The 14310-nt window shown below is 46.0% G+C and overlaps 1 protein-coding gene across 1 annotated transcript in view; it reads right to left on the bottom strand.

The window, feature by feature from the left end:
• LOC141073601 (uncharacterized) overlaps positions 1-14310 on the bottom strand; it is a 159839-nt gene that overhangs the window by 101898 nt on the left and 43631 nt on the right. The window contains exons 4-5 of the mRNA XM_073560893.1: positions 14151-14274; positions 10527-10624 (exon numbers count right to left, since the gene is read on the bottom strand). Coding sequence (XP_073416994.1) covers positions 10527-10624; positions 14151-14274 — 222 coding nt within the window. The remainder of the gene's footprint in view (positions 1-10526; positions 10625-14150; positions 14275-14310) is intronic.

The following is a 14310-nucleotide window of genomic DNA, read 5'->3' as shown; positions in this document are numbered from 1 at the left end:
CTGTAGTTCCCCCTATCCATGCTCTGTCTCCCTGCCGTGCCCTGTGTTACATGCCGCTGTAGTTCCTCTTGTCCACGCTCTGTCTCACTGCCTTGCCCTGTGTCACATTCCTCTGTCCGTCAGTCCCAGGCCCGTATCTAAGCCAACCTCCTCCCTAGTCCTTATTTGTCCGTGGAGCCGTCCCTCTTGGTTCCGGCTGTCGCGCTTCCGTCCCCTGTGGTCCTGCCCCAAACGATCCCTGTATAGGGGTCGGTCTTCACCTGGTGTGCTCAGCCCAGGGGCTCCGGATCCGCGATCCAGAGGGTCCACTCTCCGACGTAGCTCTTACCAAAAATGTCACAGTATCATCAGGCCATGGACCCTGCTGGTGCCGCAGCTGCCACTCAAAAGGAACTGCTGTTCTTAAGGGAGAATCAGACCCGGATTATGTCCTTCATGAAATCCATGGACACCCGGCTTTCCGCCCTGCAAACCGCTGACCCTGGGCACGCCCCTCTCTTAGCCAGTCTCCAGCAGGAGCTCGCGCACCAGCACGACGCTCAATCTCACATTCTGGGGTGCATGGCGTCCGTGGATGATCGACTGCTTGCTTTACAGTCCTCCGCGGCCGCTTCTACCCAACCCCGGGACGCTGTCCCATCTCCCCCTCCCCGCCTTGGAAAGCCGCCCAGGTATAGTGGGGACCCGAAGTTGTGTAGGGGATTTTTAAACCATTGCAGACTGCACTTTGAGCTTCTGCCCCAACAATATCCCACGGACCACGCTAAGGTGGCCTTTATAGTGTCCCATCTAGAGGGAGAGGCGCTGGCTTGGGTGAATCCCTTATGGGAGAGGGATGACCCGGTGGTCACCAGTATCCAGAGTTTTTTGGAAACATTTTGCAAGGTATTTGATGAACCCGGGCGCCTTGCTTCCACTACGGAGGCCCTCTTTAACCTTCGCCAGGGATCCCTGACGGTAGGGCAATACGCCATCCTTTTCCGGACCCTGTCCTCGGAGCTGGGGTGGAATAATGAAGCTCTTGTAGGTGCCTTTTGGAGAGGCCTTTTTAGTAAAATCAAGGATGAGCTGGCCGGGCGTGACTCTCCAACCACCCTGGAAGATCTCATCTCTCTGGCTACTCATATTGATCTGCGTTTTCAGGAACGCGCCAGAGAGTCAGCCAGGGAGAGAAGGCCCTTTAGGTTATACCAAGCCCCCATTCCGCGCTCTGTTGCACCCTCTAGTAACTCTGCTCCTGAGCCTATGCAGGTGGATCGCGTCAAGCTGTCCGAACAACGGCGCAGGGAGAGGATGACTAATGGACTCTGTTTATATTGCGGAGGGGCCAACCACTTCGTACGCACTTGTCCTGAGTGACCGGGAAACGCATCCACCTAGGCCAGGTAGGAGAGGGCCTCCTAGGTGATCAGACCTCCTCTCTTCCACTTACTCTTTCAGCTCTGCTTATTACAGGTCGGGGGCGTGGCTCCGTGGAGGCGTATGTGGACTCGGGCGCAGGGGGCAACTTCATCCGCCAGGAAGAGGTGGACAAACTCCAGATTCCCGTGGTCGTCCTAAGAAACCCACGAGCAATCACCTCCGTCGATGGCAAACCTCTGCCCGGACTCATCACCACGGTTACCACCGAAGTTGAGCTACAAATTGGTGCACTTCACTTTGAGAAGATTGCCTTTTATGTCCTGCCTCAACTATCCCACGCCATTCTCTTAGGGTTACCCTGGCTCAGGCGGCATGAGCCAGTTGTCGACTGGCGCTCCGGGGAGATCTTGCGCTGGGAGCACGCCTGCCATGCACGCTGTTTGCGGACCCTTGTTCGTCCCCATTCTCTGCCTAGGCCAACCGATCTCCCGGGCCTTCCTGTTCCATATCACGGGTACGCTGATGTTTTCTGCAAGAAGGAAGCGGATTCCCTGCCACCACATCGGTCCTATGACTGCCCTATCGACCTGATTCCCGGAGCTGTCCCTCCCAGAGGAAGAACGTACCCTCTTTCCCCAGCCGAGACCTCTGCCATGACGGAATACATTCAGGAAAACCTGACCAAGGGGTTTATCCGGAAGTCCTCTTCCCCTGCGGGCGTGGGTTTTTTCTTCGTCCGGAAGAAGGATGGATCACTGCGACCTTGCATAGATTACCGGGGCCTAAACAATATCACCGTTAAAAACCGATATCCCATTCCGTTGATTCCTGAGCTCTTTGACCGGCTGAGAGGAGCTCGGATCTTCACGAAGTTAGATCTGCGGGGAGCTTACAACCTGATCCAGATCCGCGCAGGGGATGAGTGGAAAACGGCCTTCAATACCCGTGACGGGCATTATGAATACTTAGTCATGCCATTTGGTCTTTGCAACGCACCAGCTGTATTTCAAGAATTTATTAACGAGGTGTTCCGGGATCTGCTCTATTCCTGAGTGGTGGTGTATTTAGACGACATTCTCGTTCTCTCGCCCGATCTGTCCTCCCATCGCAAGAGCGTACGCTTGGTCTTGCATCGCCTTCGAGAGAATCGACTCTACACCAAGATTGAGAAATGCCTTTTTGAGCAGACGTCGTTGCCCTTCTTGGGATATATCGTCACTGATTCCGGTCTGAAGATGGATCCCGAAAAACTCAGTGCGGTACTCAAGTGGCCCCGTCCAGTGGGGATAAAGGCCATCCAGCGGTTCCTTGGGTTCGCAAACTATTACCATCAATTCGTGCCTCATTTTTCTACAGTTACCAAACCCATCACGGCCTTGACCCGTAAGGGAACGAAATCCAACAGCTGGTCCCCCGAAGCTGAAGACGCCTTCCTGGCTCTGAAACGTTCTTTTGCATCTGCACCCATCTTGCATCGGCCAGTGACCAGCAGGCCCTTCGTCCTAGAGGTGGACGCCTCCTCCACCGGAGCTGGGGCGGTCCTGTCCCAGCAGGCCTCATCCGGGCGTCTGGTCCCTTGTGGTTTTTTCTCTAAAACCTTTTCACCTGCGGAGTGCAACTACTCCATTGGAGACCGGGAATTACTTGCCATTAAGATGGCCTTGGCTGAATGGCGATATTTACTCGAGGGGGCTGTACATCCCTTCACCATCCTCACGGACCACAAGAATCTGGCTTACCTGCAGTCTTCCCAAAGACTCAATGCCCGGCAAGCCAGGTGGGCCCTGTATTTCTCCCGCTTTGACTTTCAACTTCACTTTCGACCTGGTAATAGGAACATCAAGGCCGATGCCCTTTCCAGGTCGTTACAGTCACCAGAGAAGGATGAAGACCCATCCTATATTATCGAGCCTGCTAAGATGATCACAGTGGCTCCTGTGAATTTTTCCACTCCTCCGCCAGGTAAAACTTTCGTCCCTCAAGGCAGACGTTCAGAGGTGCTGCGCTGGGGGCATTCCTCCAAAGTAGCTGGGCACGTTGGGACTAAGAAGACTCTCTTGCTGCTTTCCCGGTATTACTGGTGGCCCACGCTTCGCCAGGATGTGATGGACTATGTAGCCTCGTGCCCAACCTGTGCCCAGAACAAGGTGGCTAGGGCTTTGCCCTCCGGTCTTCTTCACCCATTACCAGTTCCAGAGGCTCCCTGGCAGCAAATCGCTATGGATTTTGTGACTGATTTACCCCGCTCAGCTGGATGTACCACCATCTTAGTCGTAGCAGATCGTTTTTCCAAGATGGCCCATTTTGTTCCCTTACCGGGACTACCGTCCGCCCCGAAGTTGGCCGAGATCTTCATCCACCAGATCTTCAGGCTGCATGGTCTTCCTCAGCGGATTGTGTCGGATCGGGGGGGTCCAGTTTACCTCTCGCTTCTGGAGGGCTCTCTGCCGGCTTATGGGTACATCTCTCGACTTTTCCTCTGCATACCATCCTCAGACCAACGGGCAAGTGGAGCGAATTAATCAGGTGTTAACTACCTTCTTACGTCACTTCTCCAACGCCCATTAGGACAATTGGGTCGCGTTCCTACCTTGGGCTGAATTCTCGCACAATAACCATCCCAGCGAATCTACTGCCAAGTCACCATTCTTTGTGGTAACCGGTCAGAATCCAGGTATTCCGCTACCCTTTTCCACGTCTACGGGAGTGCCCGCAGCAGATTCACTCGCAATGGAATTCTCGCAGATTTGGAGGGAGACCAGGGAGGCGCTCAAGAGTGCCAATAACCGAATCAAGAAACATGCGGACAAAAGACGAAAGGACGTGCCTCCGTACCATCCGGGTGACAAAGTCTGGCTTTCAACCAGACATATCCGTCTGAGAGTTCCCTCTTACAAGTTGAGCCCTCGGTACATTGGGCCGTTTGAAGTGATCGGACGCATTAATGAAGTGGCTTATAAGCTGAAGTTGCCTGCTTCGCTCCGGATTCCCAACGCCTTCCATGTCTCGCTCTTGAAACCCGTAGTCCTGAATCGGTTCCAACCAGTTTCCATCGCCTCTCCTTCACCAGTTGGCTCGGACGTCTTTGAGGTCAAAGACATCTTGGCTATGAAAAGAGTCAAGGGAAAGACCCTTTTTCTTATCGATTGGAAGGGTTTTGGCCCCGAGGAAAGGTCCTGGGAGCCTCGAGAGAATATCAATGCCCCCCTGATTCTGAAAAGGTTTTTGGCCAATCTCAGTAGGGGAGGACGTAAGGAGGGGGGTACTGTGACATCGGCGGCTATGCCCGCGATGCCCCTCCAGCAGCAGCGCACGCCGCAGCGTCTCCTTACCTACGCGCCCCCGTCCAGGTGCGCGCTCGTCCTGCGTTCCTCCTCACTGCAGCTCCTGGTACCCGCTCTCTGTCGCGCGCGCGCCCCCTCCCGCTCTCTCCCTCCAGCGGTGGGCGGCGCTGAGGGGCAGGACAGGGGGACGCACTTCCGGGTGCTAGGATACTTCAGGCGTCCTCGCTGTGAGGAGGACGCCTGATGATCGTGTAGTCTCCTGCACCCTCTGGCCGCTACAGTCCTCTGTAGTTCCCCTTGTCCATGCTCTGTCTCCCTGCCGTGCCCTGTGTTACATGCCTCTGTAGTTCCTCTTGTCCATGCGCTGTCTCCCTGCCGTGCCCTGTGTTAAATGCCTCTGTAGTTCCTCTTGTCCATGCTCTGTCTCCCTGCCGTGCCCTGTGTTACATGTCTCTGTAGTTCCTCTTGTCCATGCTCTGTCTCCCTGCCGTGCCCTGTGTTACATGCCTCTGTAGTTCCACCTATCCATGCTCTGTCTCCCTGCCATGCCCTGTGTTACATGCCGCTGTAGTTCCTCTTGTCCACGCTCTGTCTCACTGCCTTGCCCTGTGTCACATTCCTCTATCCGTCAGTCCCAAGCCCGTATCTAAGCCAACCTCCTCCCTAGTCCTTATTTGTCCGTGGAGCAGTCCCTCTTGGTTCCGGCTGTCACGCTTCCGTCCCCTGTGGTCCTGCCCCAAACGATCCCTGTATTGGGGTCGGTCTTCACCTGGTGTGCTCGGCCCAGGGGCTCCGGATCCGCGATCCAGAGGGTCCACTCTCCGACGTAGCTCTTACCAAAAACGTCACACCATAGTTGTGAGATACACATGTAAGCCCGTCACTGGCTACGCCTTCGTAATGTGACCCAGCTTATTCCTCTGCATATTTTATTTTGTGAAGAGGGCCAATTAGCATTTCAAGGGGTGGTCAAAACTTGGGGTCCAAGACTGCAGTCACTATGTGTAATACATATACAGCGGGTGCTATAAGTATTGAACATGTCACCAATTTTCAAAGTAAATACATTTGTAAAGGTGCTATTGATATGAAATTTTTACCAGATATCGGTAACAACCCATTCAATCCACACAAATAAATCGAACCATAGATGTCCATAAATTAAGTTATATGTAATAATGAAAAATGACAAAGGGAAAAAAAAAGTATTGAACACACTTTCTGAAATTTTATATTTACTCTAAAAACTGGTAACGTGTTCAGTACTTATTTCACCTGGTGTGCATGTATATATTTTTATTTGTAGATCAGACTTTACATGTTTATTGTTAACTGAGAAAAAGATGGGCTATTCAAATTTTAATATAATTTTTTACTTTAAAATTTTTTTCTCTATACTTCTTACTTTATTTCTTGAACCTGCCATTATCTGATACTATATTAGTATTGCTGTATATAGTAACAATCACTGTCTTCCATGACTCCCGTCCATGGGCTGGAGGTCACAGAGGAGGTGACAAGCACGGGACGTTCACAGGTTACAAGCAGTGATCAGTGGACACCAATAGCTTTGGTTAGAGGCAGATGTCAGCTACCTAATATAGCTGGAATCTGCCCTCTGCAGCTCTGCTTCTGAGCCCGCTTTAAAGTCCCTGACACACTGCATGACAGATATCAGTCATAGGGCATTAAAGAGCGGGATCTAAATTGTGAGGCTGCTCCTTTCACCTTACCCGCCAATCCACTGCTGGAGAGATGGGGTGAAATTTGCTGCTTGGTTCCTGTCTCTGTTGCTGACTGCAGGCTGGGTTGGAATGTCAGGCTAGAATCACAGCCAAAGCTGTGGGAAAGCAGAAACTGATTGCACAGAGCTTTCCAAATCAACTGCATACAGGAACATAGTGTATATTCACAGCAATGGCAAGGGATAAAAGCCGGCTCATAGCGCTGTGAATATACATCGATAAGTTTCTCCTCTCTGGCTCTTATGCAAGGTATGCTATCCTCTTGTCAGTGCCGCGAATATACAATATGATCCTCCTAACATCTGTATATGCTTTCACCAGCTGGCCTGCATGTCCCGAGCCAGTGATGCCTTGCAGGAGGAGAAGAGCTGCAGGGAGGAGTGTCTACAAGAGACAGGGCTAACACCAGTGTGATGTTACATCTAGTCTCTAGACGGGAAAACACTAGTCGGGCTGTGACCAGCTCCTCCAGAATCAGGAATGAGGCTGGTCACATGCTGAACTTTGGTATCTAGACAAAGGTGTAGAATGCTGACAGTGTCTATTACAAACTGTCAGCATTCTGCAACCTAGATATACACATTAAATATTAACCTCTTTACGACCTTGGACATATAGGTATGTCCAAGGTAATGTCCCTGCCTTTGATGTGGGCTCCAGCGATTTGATCAGCTGTCATGTGCATTAAACAGCCGCGGATGTACTGTAATTGCAATACACCCGCCGCTGGTAATATGCTAAATTACGCTATCTCTGACAGCAAAGCAAGCAAACCAGATGCACATCATAAGACATGTCCATTGGCGCCCCTGTCATGTGATCGTGGGGCGCCGATGAGTTGTCATGACAGCCGTGGGTCTGCAGAAGACCATACGCCTGTTATTGAGAACCTCCTAAGAACGCCGTCCCATGGACGGCATTCATAGGAGATTATGAATTATGGCTATACACACTGGGAGAAACGTTTTGAGTCACTTTGAACAAAATTAATACATGCAATGTAAAGTAACACTTATAGACAAGTATCTTGAAATAAATACAATGCATGTGCCATATAATACCCTAGTGGCACCAATAAAATGTTAAAGGTCTGATAGAATTAGAAATGTTCAGATTGATATAATATATATTTATATTTATTTATTTCCTTCTAAAATAACTCATCCCATCATTAAGGTTATATTTTTGCTTTCTTCATTATTTTTATACATTTTGGTACAACTTTTATCCATATATTTTGCCAATTGGGGATGAAAAGGATTAAAATGTATGGAGGTTCTGGTATATGACATTGTTGACAAATATAGTCATTTGGATTGACTTGCGGGTGAGGTGCTCTTATTAGGGTATGTTCCTCACTTGTCTCCTGTGGTTTACTGGGTTACTAACCCCAGCTTATGGGTAGTGTTCCTATACTAATGACTTGCTGGTATTTCATCTGTTCTAAGTATACTTACCAGATTATGACTTCCTATCAATTTTTCTAAAAATTCCCCTATTCTTGGCATTTTTATGGTTGTACTTTCATTTCAGTGTTTTCATTGATAACAGCATCCTTCGGCGCGTGCGCACTGGAGCGCCCTCCCTGTACCAAGATGGCGTACAACGAGCTTCCGGGTGTGATTGTGCAATACCGGACATTATCTTCTGTGCTCTCTTTTACTGACATGCGTATAGCTAATGTTAGGACGCTGTTTTTCGGTGCAATGTGTTATGAATTGATGGGGTGAGTCTCGTGCTATAATTATAAACAGCTGGCATTAATGATCAGTTATGTTTATGTATTCACCACACTGTATGGAATATTATATACCTCTATTGCACTGTGTCACTTTTATAATCATGTCTTGACATTGAGTCCTATGAATCAGGGTTGTAATATTGTCACAAATAATGAAATTGCAGATACATATTGTATTAATTTGGTTGCCTTAAATACTGTGCGCATGCACTTTTATAACTACTTGAGAAAGGTGTGCACCTAGGACCGAAACATCGCCACATGAGCCAACAAAGAGCACCTTATTTCTGCATTATGGAGTGCTGCTTCAGCTTTTTTTCACTTTATTCAGAAAGTTTTGGTATGTCCCTATGAGGCTCTGCACCCTACTTTTTTTGTGCTGTGCTATATTCTTTTTTTCTCTATAATATATAAATATTAGTAGATGGGCTCACTCGGCTGCAAGTTGATTTATTTATTTTACTGGTTTATTAAAGGTAGTGCATAAACCAGTGCAGCGTTAGCAAAACAAACACTGCCTTTCTGGCCTAACGGGAACACAAAAACATAATGTAAGGCACAGTCTGTGTTGCTGCAAGGATCCGCATGCTCAGGAACAAACAACAAATGTTCAGCTTTCCTTATCATGAAAACACAGCTCAAGCTTGAACTTCCAAGCCCACCCGACACTGAATGAGCCAGAAGGCTGTGCAGTTTTCCTCTGGAGTCCACTCAGCTGTTCACTCAACCTAGCCCTAAGCATGGCTGATTAACCCCTCTCAGCACTTTTTGTGCTGGAGAGTTTTCATAGGTTCATATCAATGAAGCCAACAACCACAGTGATACATATCTCCACTCCAGTGACACATATATGTCCGTCTATCACACATATACAAATACATACAAACACAAACTAGTGTGGATAATACTACAAGTGATTCAGTTTCTTTGTAGCTCTCCTTTTTATAGAGGGATAAATTACCCTATATTACACTATAAGGCCCTTCGAATTAGAGCAAGGGATGTCTTGCAGTCAAAAGGATTAAAAAAAAAAAAAAAAGGTTTATCTCTTTCTTTGCTATTGGACTCAACTGCAAAAGCTTTAAGGCCATTTCCAAAAACTAAGAGGTTGTTGTCTCCCCTGTTTGTGTATGTGGTGTCCTTTAGCTGGAAACAGGTAGCTTGAAAAGCCGAGAGAAGTTCCTCCTCCTCAGTGCCATGATATACAAGAGAACCTGTATGGGCCCTAGATGCAGTCTGAGATTCCTCCAGATGAAAATATTCCTCTGTCTAATGAGTCCAGACTGATCTTGTAAGACTACCAGCAGCACAAGATGCCTCAAAATAGGTTTAAAACTATGCAGTAGTGGCCATCAAAGACTTGCATAAAAATCATTTGCTATAACTGGGGTCTAATTACTTTCACTTTTCCAATGCTCTGTGGCACCTGACAGCGCACTGTAGTGCAAAAGACATCACTGCCTTCTCAAATATGTGAACATGAGTAGGTCATGTAAAACACATCAGGGTCACATAATCAAGTTCAACCTGACAAACGCCTGCCTGAAACCTAAACTTCTTAAAGGGAATCTGTTACCATGTGTTTGCAATTTCATCTTAGAGCAGCATGAAGAAGGGGCAAAGACCCTGATTCCAGTAATATATCACTGACTAGACTGCTTGCTGTTTTATCTGCGGCAAATCTACAAGTTCTGTGAATGCTCAGCTCTGTATAACCCTGTCCACACCACTGATTGGCAGCTCTTTATGTACACTGTGCATAGGCAGAACGCTGCCAACTAGTGATGTGGCATGGATATACAGTGCTCATGAATATGGATGACTACATGGCAACAAAGTTTTCTAGTCCTTCTGATAAAACAGTGATTTCATCAAAATTACAGCAAGCAACCCAGTCAGTGACAAATCGCTGGAATCAAGGTTTCTGTCTCTACATAATGCTACTCTCAGATTAGGTGGCAAAAACCTGGTGACCGATTCCTTTTAATAGAAACATCAATGCTTGAACCCTCTGGAAAGGAGAAGGAAGAACAACCTGAAGAAAATATGGGAATCAGGGAATTTACATAACCAGAGCCACCAACAGGCAGAACACAGTCCTGGCTCTTTGCAGCTTGGTGGCACTTAATACCCTAACAAAGTAATTGTGGAGCATAAACCAGAAGAGCTCCAAACAGGTCAACCTCCAAGACAGAAAGACACCGGGCCGGAGGGAGGCATCTAGGCATATATAGAAGTTTCCTGCCCCCTGGGACGAGCTCCTTCAGTGAGGTGCTTTTGTGGGACAGGGGAAAAAGAATTTGGGGTTAAAAATAGGGGATGAAGAGTAGAATAGTATTAAATTCCCAACGGTATCACTCTGTGCAGCACTTAGTACCATTTAGTTCCACCTACCTGATCAGCCTGTGGGATATCACAATCTTCCTCCAGATAACTCTTGGAAGATAGAAGCCTTGTAAATGTCTCTGGTCCGTCCTCCTTTCTGGATTTATCTGTAGAAAACATGAAATGACTACAAACAATGGCCTGCATTACTGATCTTAGTGCATGGGCATAAAGGGAACCTGTCAGCTGATACATGCTGTCCTAACCGTGGGCAGCATGTATCGGCCACTGGCTGTAGTATCCCAACCATGTAGGTTTTTGAAACACTGCAGCAGTAAAAAAAAAAAAAAAAAAAAAACCCCAAACACATGCTTTTCAGGTGCCAGGGACCGAGTCGTGCTAATGACTAGATGTACAGGCGGGTCCCCGGCGACTACTCCCCTCCCAATAGCAGTGACTGGCACCTCTCAGCCTACAAGCACAAATAGGCAGAGGTTTGCCAGTCACTGTCAGCAGGCAGAGAGAAACAGCAAGGGATCTGCCTGTATGACTACTCAAAAGCGCAGCTGGGTTATTCCAATTATAAATGACAACAGTATGAAGTTATGTCTTCATTTAATGTCAGCTGCTTCTCCCAGCAAGCAGTGAGGACCACCTTAGATAAAAAAAAACAAGGTCAGATACCAAACCCTCCCGATTTGTAATGATAGTGTCTGTCCACAAGACTAGAACATTGCCTCTAGCATATTTGCTATCTGTCAGCAGGATTAACCCTCCTAAGCAGTCTGTATGGGCATGTAGGTCATAGGAAGCTGAATAAAATGACCATGATACCTGAAATCCAATGTTTTATTCCAGAGAGATGCACATTGTTCTTACACATAAAATGTCCGGTCCAGGACTATGGGCCAGACATAGATCTCCCCAAGAATCTGCCTTCCCAAATTATTTTAAATGAAAGGGGGCATTACCAGTGTGACACATGTAGATCAGGAGAGAAGACTGTCAGTCATTACATGTCTCACACTGGTAATGCCCCATTTCATTTAAAAAAAGCTCTGGACGCAGATTCTCTGGGAGAGCCATGTCCGGCACAGAGATCTTAACAGCTCATTTACATATTAAGAAAAATGTGGGTCTCCCTAGAATAAGACATCGGATCTCAGATATAAAGGTATTTATTCAACTTTCTAAGATCTGCATGCCCAAATGGCTTAAGAGGGTTACTTACTGATCTATCTTACTGACAGATGCCCTTTAATATTAAAGATGAGCTTAGAAACTAAGGACCTGTTAATGTAACCTGTACTGTATGTTTTACATAGATTCTATCTTGGGGGATGAAAAGAATTTTATAACAGAGCAACCCCAAGGGTACGTATTAAAGGGAACTTGACACTCGATTCATACTGACCAAACCACGGACAGCATGAATCAGACTGGCTGCACTATTGCAGGAATGGATATTTTTCTGTGAGACTTGTCAAATATCCATTCTTGCAAGACAGGTATGTGGGGGGAGGGGGGGGCAGGAAAGGTGATATCAACCCCATAAATATGAACCCCACTTGCCACCGCCACAAGACACGTGGGAAGAGACCCAGAATTGGCACATCTAATAGGTGTGCCTTTTCTGGGCGGCTGCGGGCTGCTATTTTTAGGCTGGGGGGTAATATCTATGGCCCTTACCAGCCTGAGAATACCAGCTCCCGGGGTAGGGACCCTACGCATTTTTTTTTTAAAAACTATTTGATTTAAAATACAAAAACGGCGTGGGGAACCCTCTATACTTGATAACCAGCCATGCTAAAGCTGACAGCTGAGAGTTGCAGTCCGCAGCTGTTCATTTTGTCTGGCTGGTTATCAAAATTACAGAGGAACTTAGGGCATTTTGTTTTATTAAATATTTATTTATAGTACAGGCGCCGACTGCTCTCACTGTTATCAGGGTCAGCAGTTGTAGGCTGATGGGAGTAGTGGTTCCATCAGCTGATACCTGTGACCAGAGGTAACATTTCAACTTCGGGTATGTGAGAGATATTGTTGTTTTTTATTTTTGTGTGTGCAGAAGCTGGATGAAGATACTGCCCATAGAAGGGAGGATAAGGTATCCATGACCGTGCGACACGGGATTACTGTGCCACAACAGCACGTCACAGGGCAGTGTAACATGCATGGGATGGGGTGCTATTATGCTATTATAATGAATTATACTACCAAATACTTCAAAATATGTTTCCTCTTTGAAGAAAAAAGGAGTAAGACTTATTTTAAATGGTAAAATATACAAATGTATTAGTCCATTAATTAGACACCTTTTAAAAAAAAATAAGGAAAGGTATAGGAACAAGAAACAGGGACATTGGGTCTCAAAATATTATTTACATGCTGCCCGGTAAAAAGCCATGATCACATAAAAGTTATAGTAATTTATGTTGACATAATCAGTGACTTAGGACAAATTGCAATAAAAAAAACATTCAAAATATTGTGGTCTATACTGGACCAATGAGTTAATTGAATTCTATATTACTGCAAAAATACCACAGAATGTCACAGGGGAAAAAAACCATTCTATTTCTACCATCACAGACTGATTTGTGCCAAATATATTTGTGTGTTCAAATCCCTACATAGCTAAACTGTGGCTTACATATGAGACCATACAAAAAGCTCCTTGGGGAAAACAATGATCATGGACACTTTACCTGGATCCTGGCAGCTAAATCACAGTGGGGCAGAGGGACTGGGCGCAAATCAGTCTGTGATGGTAGAATTATAATGTTTTTTTTCCCCTGTGACATTCTGTGGTATTTTTGCAGTAATATAGAATTCAATTAACTCATTGGTCCAGTATAGACCACAATATTTTGAATTTTTTTTATTGCAATTTGTCCTCAATCACTGATTATGTCAACATAAATTACTATAACTTTTATGTGATCATGGCTTTTTACCGGGCAGCATGTAAATAATATTTTGAGACCCAATGTCCCTGTTTCTTGTTCCTATACCTTTCCTTATTTTTTTTTTAAAAAGTGTCTAATTAATGGACTAATAAAATTGTATATTTTACCATTTAAAATAAGTCTTACTCCTTTTTTCTTCAAAGAGGAAACATATTTTGAAGTATTTGGTAGTATAATGCAAAGCTATTTGGAGTAGACATATGTAGTTGTCATCTTTAAGGACCTTTTTGGTGTATCAGCTATTATAATGAAGTCAGAAGGCAGGGTTTTCTAACATGCATTGTTCACCCAGAGCCTGGAAGAAATCATTAACATAAAAGCTTATAAGTGCAATTCTAAATATCTAGACTGCAACTATGAGGCATAAAAGGTAAGACTGGTTTAGCCATTCTATTACCTGTATGCCCATAGTAATCCCGCGGGTGACAGATTTGGTTTAAAAACTTGAGACAACACCTATAACTCTACAGCGCAGCAACATGTTGAAACGCTCGGTCACACAAACTTGTGGTAATTAATTAAAAGTAACAAAGTTAAAAGGATTTGATTTCTTTTAAACATTAAAAATTAAACTATTTTGTTGGTCTTTTTAGGGCAGAAGTATAAAAAATGGTGTTAAAAATACATCAGATAAATGTGACAAGGTACAGTAACTGTGAATACAGTGTAACCAAAGAAATGGTGCAGAAAACAGTATTTAAGAACAAGGAACATCTCCTCTTACCAGGTGATGTAAGAGTCCGGAGAGTCTCCATAATACTGTCCTCATACTGATCCCTGTGTCCTTCTATGTACTCCCACTCCTCCATGGAGAAATGGACAGTGACGTCCTGACACCTTACAGTTATCTAAAACAGAAAGAAACAGACTTCGTGCCAAAAGGG

Source organism: Dendrobates tinctorius, unplaced genomic scaffold, assembly GCF_039654945.1.
Source record: "Dendrobates tinctorius isolate UK_male_01 unplaced genomic scaffold, ASM3965494v1 ptg000308l, whole genome shotgun sequence".
Classification (NCBI taxonomy): domain Eukaryota; kingdom Metazoa; phylum Chordata; class Amphibia; order Anura; family Dendrobatidae; genus Dendrobates; species Dendrobates tinctorius.
Note: the sequence above shows the minus strand (reverse complement) of the source record. Positions and strands in the feature narration are given on the sequence as shown.